At 38.6% G+C, this 24,362-nt stretch overlaps 1 protein-coding gene across 1 annotated transcript in view; it reads right to left on the bottom strand.

The window, feature by feature from the left end:
- DCHS2 (dachsous cadherin-related 2) overlaps positions 1 to 24,362 on the bottom strand; it is a 321,644-nt gene that overhangs the window by 32,143 nt on the left and 265,139 nt on the right. Inside the window, exons 5-11 of the mRNA XM_075198470.1 lie at positions 22,289 to 23,296; positions 18,260 to 18,447; positions 17,305 to 17,404; positions 11,808 to 11,965; positions 8,245 to 9,085; positions 6,408 to 6,647; positions 728 to 862 (exon numbers count right to left, since the gene is read on the bottom strand). Coding sequence (XP_075054571.1) covers positions 728 to 862; positions 6,408 to 6,647; positions 8,245 to 9,085; positions 11,808 to 11,965; positions 17,305 to 17,404; positions 18,260 to 18,447; positions 22,289 to 23,296 — 2,670 coding nt within the window. The remainder of the gene's footprint in view (positions 1 to 727; positions 863 to 6,407; positions 6,648 to 8,244; positions 9,086 to 11,807; positions 11,966 to 17,304; positions 17,405 to 18,259; positions 18,448 to 22,288; positions 23,297 to 24,362) is intronic.

Raw genomic sequence — 24,362 nt, 5'->3', positions numbered from 1 at the left:
CATGCGTAACAAATGAATAGTAATACTGAAACACTGAAAGTACTGCAAACTGCAAAGGAAGAGGCTATAGCAAGAAGCTATAACATGGAGACAGGTTTTCAGCTTCTCTATCTCTAGATAATGTAACTGTTTATAGGTTTGCAATGTGATTAGTGCACTTGTAAGAATAAACCAATTAATAACGCCTGTTGTATGCACGCAAAAGTAAAACAGGATACACACCTAATTCAGCTGTACAGGAAAATGTAATATATATGCCTATGTGTGGAATTAAGGTTTTGGAAACTGTTAGTAGCTGAACAAAGATTATGAGAACATTTGTTTGCTCCAGTTCCACCATCTTTACCTAGCTCTGCCTCCATTGTTCTGTATCCTGTCTTTCGTCCTGGTCTGATGCTTATAACTCTTGACTCTGCTATCTTACATTTCTGCCTATCTGTGTGGAACATATTCACCAACAGCATCTGCCCCCAGGGTTTTTTCAGGAATGGGAAAAATAAGGCTTGGGTGATCCATCAATAAAGTAAAAGTGTGGGGGATGTTAGGGGCCCTGTTTGTGACATAGGCCTGTAGCTCTGTAGCACATTGGTAACCCAACCTTTAATGTTTACAAGACTGTATTGTGAAACAAACCACTGTTCTTTCTAAAACTTATAAGGCTCAAACATTTCTTCATTGTGGACAAATGGTCAACACAAGCTATATAAGGGGTTAGTACAGCATTTACCTTTAATAGTAAAATGATCCTGTTTCTCTCTGTCAAATGTAGCCGCTGAAATTAACTCTCCAGTCTCAGGGTTTATTCTGAAAAGCTCATGGTCTGGACCTGGCATTATGTGATAGGTAAGCATAGAGTTGAATCCTGAAAAAACATAAGTTGTCCTGCATTAAACGGCAGTTTCTAGAAATTACAATATATCCGTGGTGCCTGCAATCATTTTCAAGTAGGTAAGTACAGGGGATATGTCAGGAAAACAGTTCCTGTAAGAAATGTTTTACAGGAATAGTATTCTCTTAACAATAGCAGATGTTCATAGTAACATCAACTGTGAAGCAGAGTAGATGGACCTGTGTGTTTGTTATTTATTTGGGGGTTGTTTTATCATTGTGTACTTAATAGTTTCGATCTACATTTTGATTTTAACAATACCAATATGTTTGTTCCATGCATTCTTGAATTATTTTACTGCATTTTACAAGACTTCATGGATCTATCACCTTTTCTGTGAAAATTGTATTTAATTCTGGTAATAGTGTGACTAATATAATCAAATCCTTATAAGTAATATCAGAAAGGGAATTGGTCAACAGGCAACATTTATACTGTGGGCAGCTAATTTAGTCTTCCACGGAGTTCTGTCATATAATTCTGAGAGACCAGAGATTAGCTGTCTTAGGCTAGGTACACAATGGAGCTTTTTCGTCCAATCATCAGGCCGTTTGGTCGGAAGTCGGGTTAGTGTGTATAATGACACAATGGTCGAAAGTCATCCCAAAGTGTCGATTGTCGGCTCATTTGGTTGGTTGCACTGTTTAATATTTTCCTCCCAATCACTGACAGATCATGTAGTGTGTATGCACTCATGCTCTCGATCTCCATAGAGTTTACAGAGTTGTGCTCTTTTCAGCCGATGCCGGCAATGAACATGTCCCAGTGAATAAATGTAGAGAGTGTTGTACAAGGAATAATTAATTTGTACGTTCTCAGACAGAATGTTTTGTCACAGAAGCTAACGAAATTCGTTAGGACATGTGGATAGATATAACAAGGCGGTTCTAATCAGTGTGACAATGTGACAGGAATAAATTAATGAATATTGTGCTGTCATTCTCTGAAGACTAGACAACCAGATGAAGAACCAGATGAAGACCACAGATCTGAAGGTAAATCGTGTCAGTGTGTACGCATGAATCGTCAGACTGATCAGACCTTCAGTCGTAGGTACAATCGTTTGAGTTAACACATCGGTCAGAAAATTCTTCAGTGTGCACCTAGCCTAACCTAATGGCAGCATACAGAGGTAGACATGCGACTGCTGCGACTCCTAGCAGGAAGAATGGTGCTAGCTGACAAAGCTAAATATTCCCAGATATACTGAGGCCAGAACCACTGACCAATAGGTGTTTTTGCATTGCATTGTATGTCAAACTGTCCTGCCTTGGTGACCTAAACTAATTCACTGAGTCTGGAGAGCCATGAGACACCTTCCTTTCATCCTCACACCCACTGATTTTCAAATAAACAGAGTATTTTCTAACCTAAGACTATTGAATGTTATTTATTAACTCTGGTCACAGATATATATATATATATATATATATATATATATATGTACTAAAACCTAATAATCAATCAACAACTAGCTTTCATCTCTTTAGGGCAAGGTAGACAGTGAAAGCAAATATCTAGCTTTGTTACTACTGTTTTTGGGCAAATTTGCACTTTCAACCAATGTTATTAATTAACTCTCATTGGTCCCATCTATACCACATTACTATCTACAGAGAACAAAATAATCTGTTTGCAGCTTGAGAGCAATCCCTGTTGCTGCTAAGGGGCATGATTTAAAAGCGTGCTATAAAGGAGGCTTTTATAGATTTGCTCATTACTCATCTGTAGCATATTCAATTCAGTAAAAGCTCATCAAGTGGCAAACTACTCTTTGTGGGTGAGTCATGCAAATCAAATCTTTGAATTATACTGATTCATTGTGCTTACTGCTTTGGAGAAGAGTCACAGACTTAGGCTGGGTACACACTACAGTGTTTTCAGCCAAGTATTGAATCAATGGAACGATAAACGACTGCTCGAACCGATGGACCAACATTGCGTGGTTGTGTACTCTGCAGCAATGAACGAGGATCATTCCAAAGCACAGATCATCATTTGATTTGACTGTTCAGCAGAACTATAAATCTCGTTCAGCTATGGAACTTCAAACCTGAACAAAGAAATGTATACATGCTTTAAAAAATGTACCCTCAGATCTATGCTCTTCAATTGTCATAACCATCAGCTGAAAAGATCATGACCCTGTAAACTGTATGTAGATCCTGATCGTGAGTGCATACCCACTGCAGGATTGGAAGGATGTCGTTTAATAGCTGAACGAGATTTATAGTTCTGCAATCAAACAAACGATGGTCCCTGCTTTGGAACGACTATTGTTCATCATCTAAGTATACACACTAATGCTGAACGTTCTGAACGGTCATTTATCAGGTGATTGGCCCGATAACTGGCTGAAAACACTTTAGTGTGTACCCAGCCTTAGTCATCATTTGCCTAAATTTAGGTGGTGCACACGGTGAATAGGTAAAGAAGCATACCAGCTCACCACAGGCAGCAAGCATAAGATAGTTATACATGAAGAGAAAAACTAAGTGTGTGTGTGTTTTAACAAAACCGGGGACACCAGCACAAAATAAAAAACAAGCATTTTTGTATTGCGCTACAAGTTCTAAGTGATCCCGCTGTGCTGTAAACAGTGGGTTTTTTTTACCATCTCTTAAGTGTGAATAATTAGAATTACAGTGAGGTTAATGTTTTATAGTTTGCGGTTGCACAGAAATGTATTTTGTGGAGAAGTGTGTTTAGGAAAGTGTAATGTAAGACTGAACAACAGTGCCTCTGTGTGGACAAATATACCATTGTCAAAAGAATCCAAAGGAATCAGTTGTGACAACTGCAGTAATAATTCCATTGTTAAATTGTGCTCATTGTAGAACTGATGGTATGTAACACTCGGTAAATAGCCACATTGCCTGATTTGCCTATATATTTTTTACATCCTTAACTATCCCTATAGTGACTCGCAATCTATTAGGGTTAAAAACGTTTGTGTAGGTTTTTTTTTCCATGAACAAATTATCTATATCTTCCTTTTAAAAAATGAAAAAACGTTTGCACTTTTTTGCCCTTGTACTATTACTACTCAGTCTGTCCATGTTCTCTAGCTGAAACCCTTATTGTATATCTCATTTATTGTATTGACTGTTACTTTAAAGGGAATGATAAATTGCTAGCAGAAAAGACCCCTCTCCCCATCCCACATTGAAAAACATTGAGAAACTTTGCTTCAACCAAAGTTGTGGGTTTGTAAATATAAGCCAAACTTGTGACAATACAGACTGACTAGCCCGTGTTGGCATTTCATATAAGAATAAAACTTGAGAATCTCTATGAACTTCTTAGTCACATGGTGACACAGAATTGTCTTTATTTAGCCACACTTTTGTGGGCTTTCAGGACAATATGTCTAGCAGTTGTGAAAATTAAGTGCATCTGAAATTCCAATGAAGAGCACTTGATTATTTATAGTTTGAGAGTGAGCATAATAAGACAGTAAGACTGCAATCTCATACTCAGAGATATAATGATAACGAACATTTACTCTCAGGTGGTCAGTTCAGAAAATTTAACACCAAGTGATAAGCCTATATCTGTCACAGGCAAAAAAGGACAAAAGTGTCCAGACAGACCCACATGGTAGAGTACATTTTTTGTAGAATATTGCGGTCTACAAAAAATGAAGCAAGGCAAGTGTCAGTGGTGATGAAGAAAAGAGAACAGTTCTTTAGCATCCTCTTCCAGCTTATTAAGAATTAAAAAAAACATGTATGGCAAACATTTGTCTGTTGTGTGTAATACAAAGTAGATTCCAGTGATCTAGTCTCACAGAATTAAATGTCATTAGTCAACTTATTTTCAAAACTTCCTGAGAAAATGTATCAACTGGTTTTGAGAAAGAGGAAACAGTCACACAATTGGCCATATATGATGTAAAACTTGAGCCATCATTTCTTGTCTGAAAGGGTCTGAAATGTTTTTAGAATATATTTGTATGGATAACATGGTATTGTCAAATTTGTATAAAAGTTCATTTTTTACACCATCTGCCCTGACCCAACATGGAGAGACATTTTACTAATATCCTTTGGAAGAAGCACATAAGAACTGCACATATGAATTGTACATCAGCATTGTTGTCCATGCTGATAGTGATGAAGGTGATGACGATGTGCATGTTACTTTTTCTGGGACTAAAGCTGCACCTGATGACAATTGTGATGTTATCAGTCATTTTCATAAAATTTTTGTAACCAGTCCAAAACAGCCACAGCTATTGTTTACAACCATCACTGCTGTACTATACAAAAGGAAAAGTACAGAAATACACTTACTACAGCACTGTCCATAAATGCAAACTTTCAAAAAAATCAGCTTTAGAAATTATGATTTACAAGTTTATTAAATGTGTGTCAGCTCAGGAATTGACAACTTGCCCCAGGAGTGAGAGGGTAAGTACCTGGTCACTATTACTTTTTAAATAAAACTGCTTTTTTAAATGAACACTAAAAATTGCCTAAATGTTAACTTTTAAGCACCCTCCTAATGTTTCCCTCATTTTGTTGTGCTCCTTGCCACTCTAACAGAGATTGCAGATCAACGATGGGAAGTTGGCGGACAGAATTCAGGGGCAAACGCAGGATTTGTAGAGGGGGGTTTTACTTTCCGCACCACGCCGCCAGTGGGCATGACCAGCATGCATGGGGGTGTGGCTATAATTTTAGACAGTGCTTGGCTGCTCTCCAACTCTTCCTATCCCCATAATATACATGGGCAATGCTGCGTGCACTACCCTTTTCAAGCAGAGCTGTGTGAAGCGGGAGCAGGGTCCAGCCACCTCAACTATACAGTACCCCGGGCTTGGAGGGAGGATTCCAGGTACTAGAAACCCCCCTCGGTTTGCCTATGGAATTAGAGTTATGATCCCGCATTTCAGAGTGAATTACATTTTGAAGACAGATTTGTTTTAAAAGCTAATGTTGCCACAATGTGCAATTTTTTTAACCCAAAATTCACAGAATTGCAGCAGACAATTCCTGAGGTTTTACACAATCCTACAGCTATACGCCAGCTCATGCCATCACACTGGTGCCATGATGCAACTTTCACAAACGTTACTTTTGTACAATGTTTCTGGAACAGATTCTTCTGGAAGCTGAGTGGAAGAGCAGGAAGTAAATGCAGCAGGTAAGTGTGCGGCAAATGCGGTGACCTGGATCAAAGTACCATTTTCAATTTTGACCCTATAGACTAGTAATGTTACCAATGGCTCTAAAGGCTAAGGTTTTACCCTTTCTGGCAGATGTTGACATAAGTGGACTGATTTTAGTCTGTATTTTACTTTTACATGTTACATGTAGAAAGTATTTAGCATATCCTTATTTCATGTACTATAAATATAAAATAATCTTTGTGTTTCAAAAAAAGTAATACTTGTAGAGTATATCAATTGCATGTGTAATGTAAAAATAAGTATCGAATGCACTAATAATGACAATCACAACTGTATTTCCATCCAGTGGCCCCTATTTTTTATTGTATAAGAAAATTCAGGTACCTGAATCATTGTCCTCTGCCTCTACCGTCATGATATGTTGTCCCGGCTCCCGGTTTTCAGGAATTGCAGTTTCATACAACACTTGCTTAAACATTGGGGCTGCGTCATTTACATCAATTACCGTAACTGTCAAAGTCTGTGTTGCTGAGAGTACTGGAGTCCCATTATCTGTGGCCAATATGGTCAAAATATAATTTTCTTGAATCTCGCGGTCTACTATAGATGATAGGGTTAACCACCCTGAAGAATTAAAATACATAAAATATTGCATATATGTGTTAATTGTCATTTATCACACAAACTAAGAAAGTAGAAATGTAAGGCAGCAAAAAACAATTTTCATTCTAAAATTATAGAGCACTGTCCCTAAAAACACACTTTTCAAAAGTGACATCTGGGGCTAGATTTACTAAAGGGCGGTGAAACGGAAGCACCAAAGACAAATAAACTATAGCTGAAATCATTATTAATTGATTGAGGGGCAAAATTTATTTATAATTAACTTATGGGTGATACTATTTGATTGTTAATGGGGATATAATTATTTATGATGTACAATGTGGCATTACATAGTGCCCCCATAATATAATAAAATGAAAAATAAACCGCTGGTGGCTTAGCTGTTTTCAGTCCGCCACCCATTCCCAGGCATTTTACATTGCAGGCTCAAACCACCCTGTAGTAAATGCAACGGTTTGGAACACTAAACCATTGGTGATGTGTGAAGGTTTAAAACAGCCACCAAACAGGACTGTTAGTAAATGTACCCCCTAGTCTTTACACACATCTATAAGTCTTTCAATAACTCCAGCTGTTCATACAAGTTAAGACCAAATTAGATAGAAATGGCTATAAGAACAACACATCCACTAATCCTATTCAACATCTGAACATTACTCATATACAAGTATGTTTGTTAGTTTGTGCAAAGTGAATTTTTAGGCAACATAAAATCTATCAGGGCTGAAGCTACCATTAGATAAACCTGAGGAGCCTAAAACACTGAATGAGTGAAGTCATGTCAGTCATCCTGTGTTTTTAATGTGCCAGCATCGCCCAATCTGGAGAGCCGCCCACTCACATGAAGAAGTAGCTTCTTATCTTTCAAGTTGTCGGCTGCTTAGGGTCAGTGATGGGCTGGGGGAGTGAGGCTGGGTTATGAAGTTACTGCCCAGCACTCTCCCAGACTAAAGAGAACAGAAGAGGTTGCTTCCACTCCCCCCTGTCTGCTAAGGTAATAAGCAGGGGGGAGGGGTGTGTCTATGAGAGCTGGGGGAGGAGCCACATTCTGAGGTAGGGGCGCAGTCCTAGGGTGCTGACTGTGCTTCCACCGACCGTGCATGACATACATATTATTTACACCTTCTAAATATCCTTTCTGTACTAGTCTTTCTTATTAGACAAAACCCAGTTAAATGTATAAACAAATATATAAGAAGTATATAAATAGTTATTTGCACTTTGTCAACCTCTTGAAGAATATATACATATAAATGTATTATTCAGAAACTAATATGATTTTAGCATTAATTTCACCAACCAGAAAAATACTGTAAAATCAGAAAAAAGCATGATAAATGCTGGTAAACCCTGATATTGATGACATCTATTATCTATGTAATATTTCCATTAAATTAAATCCAGATGTGTTAAGTATTACCAGAAGCCAGGCTATGTCTTGGCAGCGGTATCATCGGTTATAAGTGGGAACATGGATCATCTTAAAAACTGTCTTAAGAAACACATTTTGCTTTTTCAACTACCAAGTTGCAAATGAATCCACTGCCATATTTGATTCCAAAGAAAATGATCTCTCCTGAAAAATTAAGTATTATACCTGTTGTTTGATCCAGCAAAAAAACTTGCTTTGAATTCCCATCCATGATGTGAAATGTTATTTTTCCATTCCTTCCCTCATCCGGATCCTCTGCCACTACACAATGTACTAGTGAGCCAATTTCTGCGTCCTCCATTACTGAAGCATTAGGCAGTGACAGGATACTTGGACTGTTGTCATTGACGTCCTGAATAATAATCTGCGCTGTCAATGAACAGTGACCGCGATGTGTTATGTTTGTTGCTTGATCTGTTGCAATCACTGTAAGAATAAATGACTCTTCTGTTTCTCTGTCCAGTCCTTTGTCTGTAGTCAAGAACCCATCCCATTCATGAATAAAAAAAGGATTTTCTTTTGTTCCATCTGCAATTAATGAATATTTTATCTTGCTGTTTGTTATACTCCCATCTCCATCTTTTGCCTTAAATGTATACAAGATAGACCCGATAGGTGTATTTTCCTCAATAACTATTACTACAATGTGGTCAAGAAAGACAGGATAGTGGTCATTTTGATCTTCTATATCAATCTTTAGGATGACAGAGTGGTTTTGAGGCGGTATCTCATTTAAGTCTTGTATACTGAGGCGTAACATGTATTGGGTGTTTGTTTCATAATCTAGAGGCCTGGAAAGATATATATCGCCAGTGGAGCTGTCAATGACAAAATGGCTGCTGTGCTCTTCCTCAGACATGCGGTATTGGAGATTCGTATTGGACAAATATTTGTCTTCATGTGACTTCACCGAGCCAATCACTTGACCAGGTTTCACATCCTCTGGAACCTTCAAAGTCTTTACTTCTATAAGACCTTTATATTTTTCTTTAAAAGTTGAAATTACCTTAAAAAAAAAAGACTTATTTTTAATGCCATTATCCCATTATGGAAATATTAAATCTACATCAACATCAAACATTTACAAATGTATAATTCTTCCCCAGTTGTTAAACTTTGCCCTGTAACAGTATATCTGTGACAAAGCTATCATATTACTTGTAGAGATGAGCGGGCTCGGATTCCGCTAATCCGAGCCCACCCAAACAGTGAGGATCCGAACGGGATCCGAGCACTGTTCGGATATTTCCGGCGGGCAAAAAAATTGAAAACGAAGCTCTGTCATCCAAGTCTCGCGTCGAATCTCGCGAGGGGTGGGAGGGAGGGCCCAGAACAATTCCATCTTGTACCTCTTTTTTTGGCATTATGTGCTCAAGCTACCTCGGTGCAACCTTTTGGCCTAAAAGCAATATTGTGAGGTGTTCAGAATAGACTGGAAATTAGTGGAAATGATTGTTATTGAATGTTATTGAGGTTAATAATAGCGTAGGAGTGAAAAAAAAAACACAAAACTGGTTTTTAGCACTTTTTATGCTTTTTTAAAAATAAATCAGAACCAAAACCTTTCGTCGGATGTTTTGGCAAAACAAATCAGAACCCAAAACCTCAAGCTAATCAGAACCCAAAACCCAAAACCCAAAACACTAAAAGTGGCCGGTGCACACCCTTAATTACTTGGGGCGTTAAACCAGAGGGTCTAAACAAAGAATGGGTGGGACGAGCACATTTTTGCTAATTGCTGGGCAGACCTGGTCATTTTCAACCAGATCAAAATTGGCGCACTGCATTATTTTCCTTATCAAGTAAAAAAGTACTCTAACATCTGAAAGAAGATTTATTATTATAAAAGGTCCTCTTTGATAATGCCATGCAAGCATTCAACACTTTCTTATAGAAAATTAGGTCTACTGAGCATTGTCAGACAGTGGTCTATAGATAACGCTACCTTCTCAGAACCAATGACAAGGTAGATCTCACTCACATGATGTCAGTGTGTTTGGTTTCCCTTCCTAAACTGTGCTGGGAAAATTATGTTTTCAGAAATGCCGCCCCATGTTTTGCTAAATATTTATAGAAAAATTAAATCATATGCATACTGTATATAGTTAATTTCTCTTTTTAATTAAAATGAAGGACTAATGAAACATTCCATTTCTCCCTTCTCCACAATTGTAAGTTCTTTTGAATGAGATCTCATTTGTGTTTTCATGTTGAGTAAATAATAAATTAATGTAACTTTAAGCTGAACAGCATAATAATAGTAAATTAAAACAGGCTGCACAAGCTATAATCATAGCTTAAACATTATTAATTAGTCTTATACTTATTAAAGTATAAAACTGCAATTGTCTTGGAGATAATGATAATTGTTACATCACGTGTATATAACCACAAAAAAAGCGTTGTCACTTTTGCTGTTTCAGTAAAAAGTGACTTTGAAGCTAAGGCTTCACTAGAGTCTGTGTCCTTCTTCCTTTAAGGAAAGTGAAGAATAAAAGCTGTCAGCTGAGAAGCACGTCCAGTCACACACCAAGGTCAGTTTTATCCTGTCACATTGCCTTTACACCGTCATCTCATTGTGAAACTGCTGGGCAGCTATTTGGCAAGTGATTTGCATTCTCCTGTATAATATTAAACTGAGTGGCAAGCTGACAATTTAGTGTGCTGCTTCTCTATGGTAGTTTATTTTGTAACAATCATGTTTTTTTAAATTCAGTACACTGATCTCTGCCAAATAAGTTAACCACTTTCCTTTGCACACCTCAGCAGCAAAGTAACCTTTCAGTGGCTTTCTATTGCAAAGCTATTGTAAAACACAGTAGAAGGCAGCACAGTGGCTAAGTGGTTAGCACTTCTGCCTTACAGCACTGGGGTCATGAGTTCAATTCCCGACCATGGCCTTATCTGTGAGGAGTTTGTATGTTCTCCCCGTGTTTGTGTGGGTTTCCTCCGGGTGCTCCGGTTTCCTCTTACACTCCAAAAACATGCTGGTAGGTTAATTTGCTGCTATCAAATTGACCCTAGTCTGTGTGTGTGTGTGTGTGTGTGTGTGTGTGTGTGTGTGTCTGTGTGTATGTTAGGGAATTTAGACCTTAAGCCCCAATGGAGCAGGGACTGAAGTGAGTGAGTTCTCTGTACAGCGCTGTGGAATCAGTGGCGCTATATAAATAAATGGTGATGATGATGATGAAGGCTGTACTGTAAAGTCATCCAGCACATAGTAAACATCTATCTGTTTTATACAATGTCCAGGGAGTCATGAGAGGTTAGGAAGATGGAGGGAGGCTACTGCTTCTAAACCTCTCGTCACAAGCATAGCACACTGGACGCAACGCATTGGTGGCACAGCGATGCTCCGTCACAGCATGCACCAGCAGGAATGGGGGGGGGGGTAGGTGCTGTCTCCAGATATCATGGCACCTTGCATAGTATCCAGCTCAAAAAGCATTACACTATTTTTTAATCATTGTGTTAACTGTGTAAAAGAAGTGGTTTCCACTACACATGCTTAATAAAGTATTTTCACATCAATGAATAATATGAAATTATATAAAATTTATTTACTACCAATATTTAAAGGCGCAAAACTGAGCTATAAGCCATAGCAGCCAGTTAGTAATAAATGTATATCTGCCTAACAATGGAAGGAAATATCTGATTGGTTGTTATGATTTTAGTGCAAAATTGCATCTTTGATCAATTTTAGTAAATACCCTCCTTATCCATACCTGAATGTTAACAATTACATATTCTTCTAAAGGAGGGAGTCCCTGATCGCTCGCTGTGACAGTTAACCGATAGTGTGATCTCAAGCTTGCTGACAGCGTCTGGGTGGTCCGTATTTCACCACTACTAATGTCAATAGAGAAATGATCCAGATTATCATCTGCAAAACAAAGTGGAAATAACAACGGAAATGTTGTAAATAAAAACTCAGGTAAAGATAATGATTGTATGGCAATAATCACGAATATTGCATATGTTGTTGTATGTAACATTATTAGAGCACAGAGCATGATACACCGTGCATGATATCTGGTACATTATAAGATAAACTAAGTTATTTAAGGTTATACTTTAACAAAATGCTGTACATCTCAGATACTGTAAGTCAAATTTATGGTATAAAACCAAACAATGTATAAATCAAATTCATATATAGAAAAACAAAACTTTAAAGGGTACATTTAGTAAAAGATGGTCCAAACCACAGGTTTTCATGTGTTTTTTTCTGTAATCCATGAGATTTACTAAAGACAAAAGTACGTATCAAATAGTATGAAACAAAACCATGAGGTCTCTTTTGCAGTTTGGAGACCTTGCTGGGATACAAAGCGGTTTGGTAAATCACATGGCAAACAGTTTCTGCATACTCAAAAAAAGAAGTAGTTGTGACAGGCACAATAGCTCAAACAAGATGGTGTCTAAACTACCCCACCTGTCACAAAGGGTTAAAAAAACAAAAACACATGAAATGGAGACATTTTAGCGCAAAGTGAATGGAGCTCCAGCAATCAGGGGCAGTCTCTAGCACAACTCAGCCAATCATAGACATGCTAGCCCAGACTGGCACTTCCGCAAACGCCAGAAGGTCCGGTGGGTTTGGCGCTGGTGCTGCCTCGTTGTCACCGGACCCTGCAGGATAAAAGCTGCTGATTGCTAGGTAGTACTTAGAAGGCTATAAATAGATGCAGGTACACGTTATTACCTCATTCACTTTGTATTTCTAAAAGTGAACCAGCTGACCACTCACCATCCCATTAGTTAGTGGCCTATGGTTTAAATATGTTTGCAGTGGAGTAAATATTGTGATTTATTACAATTCTGAGTAATGGTCAGGTTTTCATGTTAGCTCAAGAATTTTATATACTAATACTAATACTAATACTAATAATAAGCAAAACATATTTTTGGTTTAATGGTGTGCCTTAAATATGTTATATTATCCTTATCTGTGTGGAGTTTGTATGTTCTCCCTGTGTTTGCGTGGGTTTCCTCCGGGTGCTCTGGTTTCCTCCCACACTCCAAAAACATACTAGTAGGTTAATTGGCTGCTATCAAAATTGACCCTAGTCTGTCTCTCCCTCTCTCTCTCTCTCTCTCTGTCTGTGTGTATATGTTAGGGGATTTAGACTGTAAGCTCCAATGGGGCAGGGACTGATGTGAATGAGTTCTCTGTACAGCGCTGCGGAATCTGTTGCGCTATATAAATAAATGGTGATGATGATGATGATTATCATGATATTTTAAAGAATTACTATGGCATTTACCTGATAGGAATTATTACTGTGTCTTATAAGGTTCAGTGGGAAATGGTAAGTTTTTATATATTACTTATATTTGCACACTTTATTTTATTCTGGCCACAAAAACTATATTAGATGGATGCAAATAAAAACAAAGTAGACATTTGTGTTTTTACCATGTATCTTTTTTAATAAATATTATGTTACGATGGCTTTTGGTGCTCCGAATGCCATCACACAGAGGCCTGTTTGTATTGTACAACTGGGGAAATGATTGGTTTGGCAGAATGCCAAGCATGATACATATGTTTTTGGTTATACTTCATGTCGCCCTGCACCAGCAATGACCCATCAACCTACCTTGCATGGAGCCCACAGAAGGTGCCAGGGTCAATTTTTAGTCCCAGTTCGGCCGTGCATAGGTGTAAGAGGTCACTCCTGATTAGTTTCACTCATCTGGCATTGAGTGCTCCTTGGGAGAGGTCTGTCATGTTTATGCGTTTTTGGATTTATCACGGAGAGGGGGTGGGAGTAATATTTTTTATTTATTAGGGAGGCATTCTTTATTATGGGGGATTCTTATTTAATTACTGGGGCATTCTTCATTTATCAATTATTGGGATATATTTATTAACTACTTATGGTGTAACACTTATAGGGCACACTTGTGCAACTACAAGTGCAAATATGCACTTGTATCTATCTATATGTGGTTGCTGTATTTCTAAAAGTGCCCACATGCAGTACACTCATGGGCTGTCAGTGCTTGCTGGTACTTGTAGGACCACAAGTTGTTGTCATTTTACTCTCGTACTCAAGGACCAGGAAGAGCCCAGTATTAATCAGTATTGGGCCATTACTTTTTAGGTAAGGCTATTTTTTCTGTCCTTCCCAAATAGAAGAACAGACACAATGCTGAGTAGGCTGTGCTTTTAGATAATGTAACATAGTAACATAGTAACATAGTTGATGAGGTTGAAAAAAGACACCAGTCCATCAAGTTCAACCTATTTTGGATCTCCTGCGATCCTGCACTTATATTTGAAATTAATCCAGAGTAAGCAACCGCCCATCTGTTTCAATTTTGAAAATCCCCCCAGACTCAATATTGCAATCCAATTTTTACCCTATATCCACTACTATCCTTTATTTCAAATTAACGGTCGTATCCCTGGATACACCTTTCCGCTAAAAATTTGTCTAACCCTTTCTTAAACATATCTATTGAATCTGCCATCACAACCTTCCCTGGCAATGAATTCCATATCTTGACTGCCCTTACTGTAAAGAACCCCTTCCTTTGCTGGTTGTGAAATGTCCTCTCCTCTAACCTTAGGGGATGACCACGTGTCCTGTGTATGGTCCTTGGGGTAAAAAGTTCCCATGAAAGCTCTCTGTATTGACCCCTAATGTATTTGTACATAGTAATCATATCTCCCCTTAGACGCCTCTTTTCTAAAGTAAACATGCCTAAACTGGCTAACCTTTCCTCATAACTTAATGACTCCATACCCTTTATCAATTTTGTCGCCCTTCTCTGAACCCTTTCTAGTTCCAAATTATCTTTTTTATAGAGTGGTGCCCAGAACTGTACTGCATATTCAAGATGAGGTCTTACCAACGATTTATACAGTGGCAAAATTACACTGTCTTCTCTTGCATCTATGCCCCTTTTTATGCATGCCAATACTTTGTTTGCCCTTGCAGCTGCGGCTTGACATTGAGCACTATTGCTAAGTCTACTGTCTACGAGCACTCCCAAATCCTTTTCCATTATAGATTCTCCTAAATTAATTCCATTTAATTTATAGATTGCGTTCTTGTTTTTGATCCCTGAATGCATAACCTTACATTTATCTGTGTTAAACCTCATATTCCATTTAGCCGCCCAATCCTCCAGTTTATTTAAGTCCCTCTGTAGAGAAGCTACATCTTGCTCTGATTTTATTACCTTACAGAGTTTAGTGTCATCTGCAAAAATAGAAACTTTACTCTCTAAATCATCACCAAGGTCATTAATAAATATATTAAAAAGGAGTGGTCCCAGCACGGAACCTTGAGGTACTCCACTTAAGACTTTTGACCAATTAGAAAATGTTCCCTTTATCACAACTCTCTGTTCCCTATTCTCTAACCAGTTTTCGATCCAAGTACAAATTTTGATTTCTAGACCCAGTTCCCTTATTTTGTAAACCAACCTCTTGTGTGGCACTGTATCAAAGGCCTTTGCAAAATCTAAGTAGACCACATCTACTGTCCTGCCCTGGTCTAAGTTCCCACTAACTTCCTCGTAGAATGTAAGGGAGGGGGCATTTTATTTGGACTTTATTCATCTAAATGTTAGAAAAAGACAAGTGACACCACTGGGGTTGTCAAGCTGGGAGCAGTACACCTCACCACTCTATGTAGGCAAACAAAGTAAAATTGGATGTTTCATTTCTCATTTTACCATGCGGTTTGGCCTAAATGTACATAGGGGTTTGCAAACTGCCACACATGATGGAAAATCCTGCAGCTTGGATATGAAAACTGTGTCTGTTGTGAGCAGGAACTGATTATCCAATAGGCTGACTGGGCTGCATCCTAGGGTGCTAGGCTTTAGGGGTGCAACATTTTTTGGGGTGCAAAATTGTGACAGTATAAACTCAAATTCATTTTAAAAACATGGGAACATAAACATTGGTGAGGGGGTGAAGAAAGCAAGATTTTAAATAAAAGATGGGCTCATTTTTACCTATTGCGTGGCATGGAAGGTGAGGGTCACTACTAATGTATTAACTTAGGGTGGCCTGACCCCTTAATCAGGTCCTGGTTGTGTGGTGGATTGAAAACCATATACTAAACTGCAGTTTAGTAAATTTCCCCCTAAACTTCAAATGTGTCCAATGGACAGACATTTTTTCATTTGTTTTAGAGATACAAAACTGGGTCCAGTTCCTCCATCAGAAATAGCATTACTATGTTATAGATCTTCTTTACACTAACATCACATTATTTAATACTGAGGTATTACATTATCATCTGTACCATAATGGATGGCTGCTCCACATTGCCCTCTAACTACATTTTTTACAAGTCCTAAAATTTCCATTAAACCTTAATGGGGCATATTCAATTACGATTCGCGGCCGCCTTTACGCGTGCCTGCACATATGAAGCGTCATTACGGTAGTGCAATATCGCGTAATCGCGGCTGCGAATTGTAATTGAATATGCCCCAAAGAATGTCAAGCTACAAAGATTGTTAGACCCATTTGAATAGATATAGATGGCAAAACATTTTTTTATAGCTGTTTGCTAAAACAGACATTTTTTAAATAGCATTTTAATAATTTAGAAAATATAGTACAAGATAAAGGATACCTCCACCTAATTAACAAGATCATAAATCTAGTTAATAATATCATGTTTTGCCAATCTTTGCTATAACTTTATTTTGTAATGCGTTATGGTTGAAAACCATTTTAACTAACAACATTGTCTAAAGTACTAAATGTTAACTGTTTTCTAGAGCTAAAGCTTGTGCAGCTTTTGGAACTGACCCAGAAAATAACTGTGCATCAACGTTTGTGGGATTGTGGGTGCATTTAGAAATCTGTAGTCTCCTAATAAACCATTGAACCCCTGTAATATCTTGTCTCATTATATAAGATCTCGTTTTTGTACATGATTTAAAATTAATCGCACAAATGTAAAAGCCTGCACTTACCTAAGGGTACTATTAATCCACCCAGCTCCTCCCTTCACATCATGAACAAAAATTGCACCCACAGAAACTGCCATTTTGACATGTTAATTCCATGTGCTTTGCATTAAATCAGGCACATTGGCGCAAAAAACGGAGGATGCTATTACATAAGACACAGCCAATACAGCAGAAAACAATGCAATACATAAGAAATAACACGTTGCATAAGAATTTTTTAAACAAATAAACATTATGGAATACAGTAATAATAAACATAGTTTCTTTGTTTACCGAAGGACAATGAATACAAAACTGCGCCATTATTAGCAGCATCAGGGTCCTTTGCATACACAGCAGTCACCAACATATGTCCTGGCTGGCCTTCTGGTACCTTAGCACAAAAACAATGCAAGTTTTAGTGTAGGATACAAAAACAAGTAGATACAAACAATGAACAAAGCAAAATCTTGTAGAAAAAAGTATATAATTTTGTTAATCATTATATATTCTCAGGTAGAATAGTGGCACAGTGGCCAATCCGTGGCAGGGAAATGAGCCTGTAAAATATGCTAGACAGGGCAGCCCTGCATAATACACTGATGTTATATAAAGGATAATAATTGCATTTTTGTTTTCTGTTTGTATGAGGAATATTATAGAGTATCATGAAGACCTATTCACTTCTAATTATGTTACACTAATTAACATAAAACAGGACAAAATATTGTTTCACCATATTCATTATAAATAATGGTACATTAATCCTATGTTAAATTAACCGAGTGAATAAACGCAATGTATATTAAATAATTTTGCAAATAGCCACATATCTATGGTGAGCAAAACCAACTTAAACATACTGTTCAAACTTCCTCTAACTTGTTCACACCTGCCTGCCTGCTGTATTGAAATAGATAAGCATGTGTGCAAGCATCTGTGTGCCTTAAGCTGTATGGTTATGTTCAGACAGCAGGAAGGTCTGTTGGTGCAAAACCGAAAATACAGAGATATAGGAAATAAGTAGAAGAAACGGGCAAACATATAGATGACTAACTAAACACATAAATAGTAAGGCTTATATTGAATAAGACCTTTGTACATTGATTTGTCCAGTCAACTATGTTCTCCATTCTAATGTGTTTTCAATATTACCGTGTGCACTTTCATTTTCTGGCCACTAGATGGTGATCTGCAATCATGCACTGAATAAGAGTACTTGCTGTTTGGTTTCCAGTAATCAACAAACCTTGACATATAGCTGCTTTCCTGGTGGCAGCTGTGGGAAATATGGCTTATTGTCATTAAGGTCAGTGACTGTGACGTAAATTGTGGTTGTAGCATTACGACGAGGAGTGCCATGGTCTGTCACTAGCGCAGTAAGCTGGTGATGAGTTTTATGTTCACGATCCAAAGCAGCATTGTTTATCAGCTCACCTGTGCAATGTATACAAAGACACAATGGTATAACATGTAAACTTATATAATTCTATAATACTTTATCTAATTATACATGATGAAATAATTTTCTGACATTAAGGGGCATATTCAATTGTCGGCGGAAACGCCGACAATCTCGCGGTCCGCGCATTATTACCACTATTATGGTAATAATGTGCGGAAAAACTGTTAATTCGGTAATTTTCTTGCTGGATTTGAGCGCGCAGCTCCCTGAGCCGCGAGCTGAAATCCAGCTAAATACTACCGTAATAACGGTAATAGTGTTTACGCGGCGCGGGAACGGGACAATTGAATATGCCCCTAAAGGTTTAAGTAGTGTAGAGTAACAACAAAGCTGAAATGCTTTTATTGGTGCTTCTAAAGGGATTTGTCATAGATTAATACCAGTACATGTGAAAAGGCCAAATTGTACACACTTATACGATTTTACCAGAGTTACCCTCAGATCTGTGCTCTTCATCTGTCATAACCATCTACTGAAAAGATGGTGACTCTGTAAACTCTATGGAGATCTGCGGACACTGCTGGTCATGAGTGCATAGACACTTCTATAAACGTCCCATAGTTTATAGAGATATTTATTCCGGTTATAAAATGAAATGAAACGATACAATGTGCTTTGGTAAAACATGATCGTGGGACTCTACGCACTAACGCAACATCGGATCTAACGTCATTTATCGTGTGATTGGCAGGATAATTGGATGACAAACCTGTAATGTGTACCCAGCTTTACTCAAATGCGATCAGATAACATTATGTTTTTCACATTTTATCATTTCCAATAGAGTAGACATTGGAATTTACCAAACATAATAAACACATATGATATGAAGTATTAATATCAGAAGTTTTATATTAAAATTAAGTTTTCATGCTGGTGTCAACTGGCAGAAAACTGACCTGTGTTTTCACATAATTACTTTTAAGAGAGCTAAACAAACAAAATATACATTTTAAAAAGATTAAATCTTACCTGTATTTTCCAGTTTACATTAAACTGTATAAGTGGGCTAATATTATTCCCAAATCCTAACTCCAAAATTAAGAAAACGACGGCCATCATTATATTCATTGTTTCAATTTATTTCTTACTACAGCATTTCAGAGCACAGGGCTGAACTACAGACGATGCCTTGAGGAAAGGGAGCCCTCCCCCCATCCCACCCAGGCCACCGTTCAGCTCTTTTGAGAGCAGAGTGGGGGGCCAAGGAGGGGACAACTTCCAAAATTTATTTAGGGCTCCCTTACCCCCACATACACACAAACGCTCTCTTTCAATGGAGCATCTGAGCATCTATGGTCTGGCACATATGCCCAGTACACACACACTGCTTAAAAGAGATATCCACTCTGCTGTTTATAGAGCAGTGCAGGGGCCTCAGGCGGAGCGAGGGTACTGGTGGGGGGATTGACCCTGCCTCCCTCTCCCTTGGGCCTCACAGCCTACGCACCACCTGCACCCTCTATTGTTACGCACCTTGTGGTATCATTAGCCAAAACATTTCTGTGGTTAAATAGGCAGAGGTCAGCAGCTAGTAACTGAACACATATATGTGTAACAATACAGGCACAAACACAGTAGGCCTCTGGGCGCACAGTTTTGATAAGAATATTTGGACGATTCTGAAATTTAGCTGGATGTGAGTGATTCGTTCTATAGGCCAATCATAGGGCATGGAACATGGATAAGCCAATCATAGGGCATGGAACATGAATAAGCCAAGCAGCTAGGGACAAACATGTCTATAGCCTTATAAAAGTATCTTCCTGCCCCTCTGGCGCACGTTCCTCCTGAATTGTTCTAGGTCAGTGTTTCTCAACTCCAGTCCTCAGGACCCACTAACAGTGCAGGATTGCCAGGTGACCAGTGAAATAATTATACCAGCTGCTACACTGTGTCAGTCAGTAATGAATACACCCAGGGCCGGATTAACCCGAGGTCTAACTGGACTATAGCCCAGGGGCCTCGGGCATCCAGGGGGCCCTTCAAAGTCCTCAGCAGCATTATTGATCGGTCCGGGGGCGGGGGCGCCCCCAGCCCGATCAATGCTGCTGAGCACTGTCACTGTAGTCCTCCGTCCCCGGCGCTCAGTAATCTGCTTAATCTGTTTACTGAGGAGATCTCGCGAGTGAACTCTCGCGAGATCTCCTCAGTAAGGAACTTACAGCTCACCGGGGACGGAGGACTACAGTGACAGGTAAGCGCTTGGGGGGGGTCCTCACGGGGTACGGGGGGCGGCGGGTGGCTCACATTGGGGGCCTCACGGGGGAATGGAGGCACCCTTAGCCCAGGGGCCTCCATTCCCTTAATCCGGCCCTGAATACACCTGTGCTCCAGCAAGGAGATATGGAAAACATGTACTGCTAGGGGGTCCTGAGGACTGGAGTTGAGAAACACTGTTCTAGGTGAAAATGTCTCTGATTGCCACTGTTTGTGACTGTGACTTGTGATGTGAGCTGTGACTTATCAGTGCCCTGCCTCTAACCGTCACTTCTGTTCTGTGCATACTTGGCACATAGCAGCATTGCCTAATTTGCCTATTTTTTATTTTCAGAGCAACTGCATTATTATAAATCTTCTGCACATCCAAATGTCCCCAGTTTTGAAGTAAGTGGGCTTTGAACTACTATGAAAAATTAGATCAATTTGATAATCAGAATTCACACGGCAGTGCAGAGTATTCTCTTGATTATGTTAGTGGGGACAGGACTGTGTGGGACGGTTAGTGTCATGATGTGAGGTGAAAATAAGTATGCAAAACTCACAGAGAGTTAGACAGTATAAGCAGCAGGGTCCCCAAACTGCACAGATCACAGATGAGAGGAACCTCTTAAATCAATTGTGTTGGCAAATGCACATCTATATGTAATGGTATTGATATATCCAACTTGTTTTGTTTTTCTACTATTATTCCATAACTAAATTTAATCATTGAAATCAGTAACAATGTTCCATTTTCCCACACTTTTTTTCCATTTTGCTCATTAAGTTTCCTCTAAACAAAATTTATTAAAATTTGGAGCACAAATTTACAAGAAATAAAAAGCTTCCATTTTCCTTTGTAGGTTTCAGCAAGAAAAAATACTGCAAGTCTGAGTAACATTACAAAACTGTACAAACTGAAAAACTGGAGACAATCAAGGTCACCATGAATGTTCCTAACTGATGAAACTGACATATGCCTCTTATATTCTATCCTATACTGTGATTCAGCTCTCTGGTTGCTCAGAAGCCCCAGGTGTATTAGGAGAGTCACACTCAGGGTTAAAATATACAGCATGGTATTGCTGCCGGGTGCCAAGAGTGTTAGGTCTCTTCCAAGGTTAACTCTTAAAAAAACAAATCAATGTCAAGATGAGTCTCCCAAAAAAACTTGTGGGTCCAGGCACACTATTTATTATTCTATTGGACAGCACACTATTTATTATTCTATTGGACAATTGATTAAAAACACTTTTATTTGCATCTTCATCTATGAGTTCCCTCCAGGGGAGCTCATTCAGAAGACACAGAACCAGTTCCAGCTCTGGGGATCTACTCTAGGTCCAAATCTTGCCTGTGACAAGAGGTTTCGGGGAATGACCTGTAGGGAAACCTTAATTCCTGATTGGCTATAGCCATAGACCAACCAGGAACCAGAGTGGTTTACCCCGTCTTACTATAAGAGGTATGAACATTCCCAAGTGCTAAATGAAAAGTAGAAAATTGTTTTAGCCGGAGAATACACCATAGTCATGCACTTAATCAATATAATGTGTAGGGGATACATCATTGACATGATGGTATAAAACAGAAACATATGTAGGTCATTACCTGTCTTGGAGTTAATTTGGAAATAATTTTCTTCAGACAGGAGAAAGAATGACAGCTGTCCATTTTTTCCAGAGTCCCGGTCCAATGCTCTGATTATGCCAATCACACCTTGAGGAATAGGACTTTCTAGAACAGTGAAGAAATAGATGTGCTGATTGAAAGTTGGGCAATTATCATTTACATCCAAAACCTTCACAATTACGGAAGTGGTTGCAGTTTGCTCCGCTCCATGGTCAGTGCTGCTTGCCATCACAATAAGATTATTATATATGTTAGTTCTTTCATAATCCAAAGACCGACGTAAGAAAATCCAGCCTGTATTATGGTGGATTCCAAAGTTAAGCGATTCAGTGGGGAGCAAAGAATAATATATTCTAGACTGCTGACTTTGTGTTCCCTCAAAGGACGCTTTCACTTGAAGAATTCTGGAATTTATAGAGAAATCTTCACTGATTTCAACTTGATGAACCAAGTTCCCAAAGGTCAAAGTACCCGTATCTTGCTTTGTGACACTAATCGTTAATGTAAGAAGAGAACTTAAGGAAGGATGCCCATTATCTTCAGCCATTATGAAAAGAATATGTTCACAGACCATTGTTAAAGTCATATTGAGATACAAAATTCCAAGATTAGGGTCAATGTAAAACATATCTTGCTTTTCACTTGCAATGCTATAGGAAATGAGTCCATTATATCCACTGTCAATGTCTTCTGCTTGAGCAATATATATAGCACTGTCAGGACGAATGGTCTGATGTATGCTTATTCTTTCGTTTTCTCTTGAAAAAACAGGTGGATTGTCATTGACATCAGTTAAGGTAATGTTGACCTGAGTACTACTGAAGACTGGAGAGTTACCTAATTGCGACTGAACATTAAGAATAAAAATGGGTTGCAATTCATGATCCAGCTGTTTTTTTGTTATAAGGATACCAAACTGGGGGTTTATGGAGAACATCTCATGCAGATCACCAGATAATATTCTATATGAAATGGGCTCTGCTGAATCTAAAAACAAAACAAAACAAAAACAAAAGTAGACGAGATGTGATTAAAAATAATATTAATAACAAATAACAAGTAAAATTCATGCAAACTAAAAACTCTAATGATTCATTGAGTAATTAAAATCACAGATACCAGCACTGGAAGTCAGGACTTTCATATATTTCTTGCTATATATTTGATAAAATATACATAGGCTTAAACATTGATAGGTTTATATTATTTTAGGTTTTAAATTGCTTCTCTGTAAACATCATCATTTATTTATATAGCGCCACTAATTCCACAGCGCTGTACAGAGAACACATTCACATCAGTCCCTAAATGAGTAAACAGTATGGTATGAACTATTCTTAGTATTATTGTAGCTTTGTAAGGCGCCACAGTGCTCCGCAGTGCCGTACAGTAGTGAAAACAGTACATACATTAAAAAAGGACATATAAGATAGACAAAATAAACACAGACATGAAAACAAAGGACCCTGCTCATTGGAAAGCTTACATTCTAATTGGAAGAGGGCACAGCTGAAACAAAAGGAACAAATGTGGCTCAAAGTGGAGACTGGGACAGTTGTGAGGGTGCATTAGTAGTGTGAATGGTGCAATAGGGGATAAGGTCACCTTTAAAAAAGAGATGGGTTTTCAAAGAGCGTCTAAAGATTTGAAGGCTGTGGGAAAGTCTGATTGAGCGTGATAGGGAATTCCATAAGTGGGGAGCAGCACGTGGTAATTCTTGCAGGCGGGAGTGAGGGTTGATTACCAGAGGAGAGACAAGGCACAAGTCAGATCTAAGAGTGCGATAGGGAGAGTATTTTGATATGAGATTGGAGGTGTATGCAGGGGTAGTGTTGATGAGGGCTTTGTAGGTAAAGGTGAGTAATTTGAATTTGATTCTGGAGGACATAGCAAGGCAGTGTAGGGATTTCAAAGTGGTGCAGCAGATGTGGAGCAGTGAGAGAGGAAGATCAGTTTTGCAGCAGCTTTTAGGATGGATTGAAGTGTGGATATATGGGTGTCAGGATGCCAGATAGCAGGAGATTCCAATAGTCAAGACAGGAGATGACGAGAG

The sequence above is a fragment of the Mixophyes fleayi genome, chromosome 1 (genome assembly GCF_038048845.1).
Source record: "Mixophyes fleayi isolate aMixFle1 chromosome 1, aMixFle1.hap1, whole genome shotgun sequence".
NCBI lineage: Eukaryota > Metazoa > Chordata > Amphibia > Anura > Limnodynastidae > Mixophyes > Mixophyes fleayi.
Note: the sequence above shows the minus strand (reverse complement) of the source record. Positions and strands in the feature narration are given on the sequence as shown.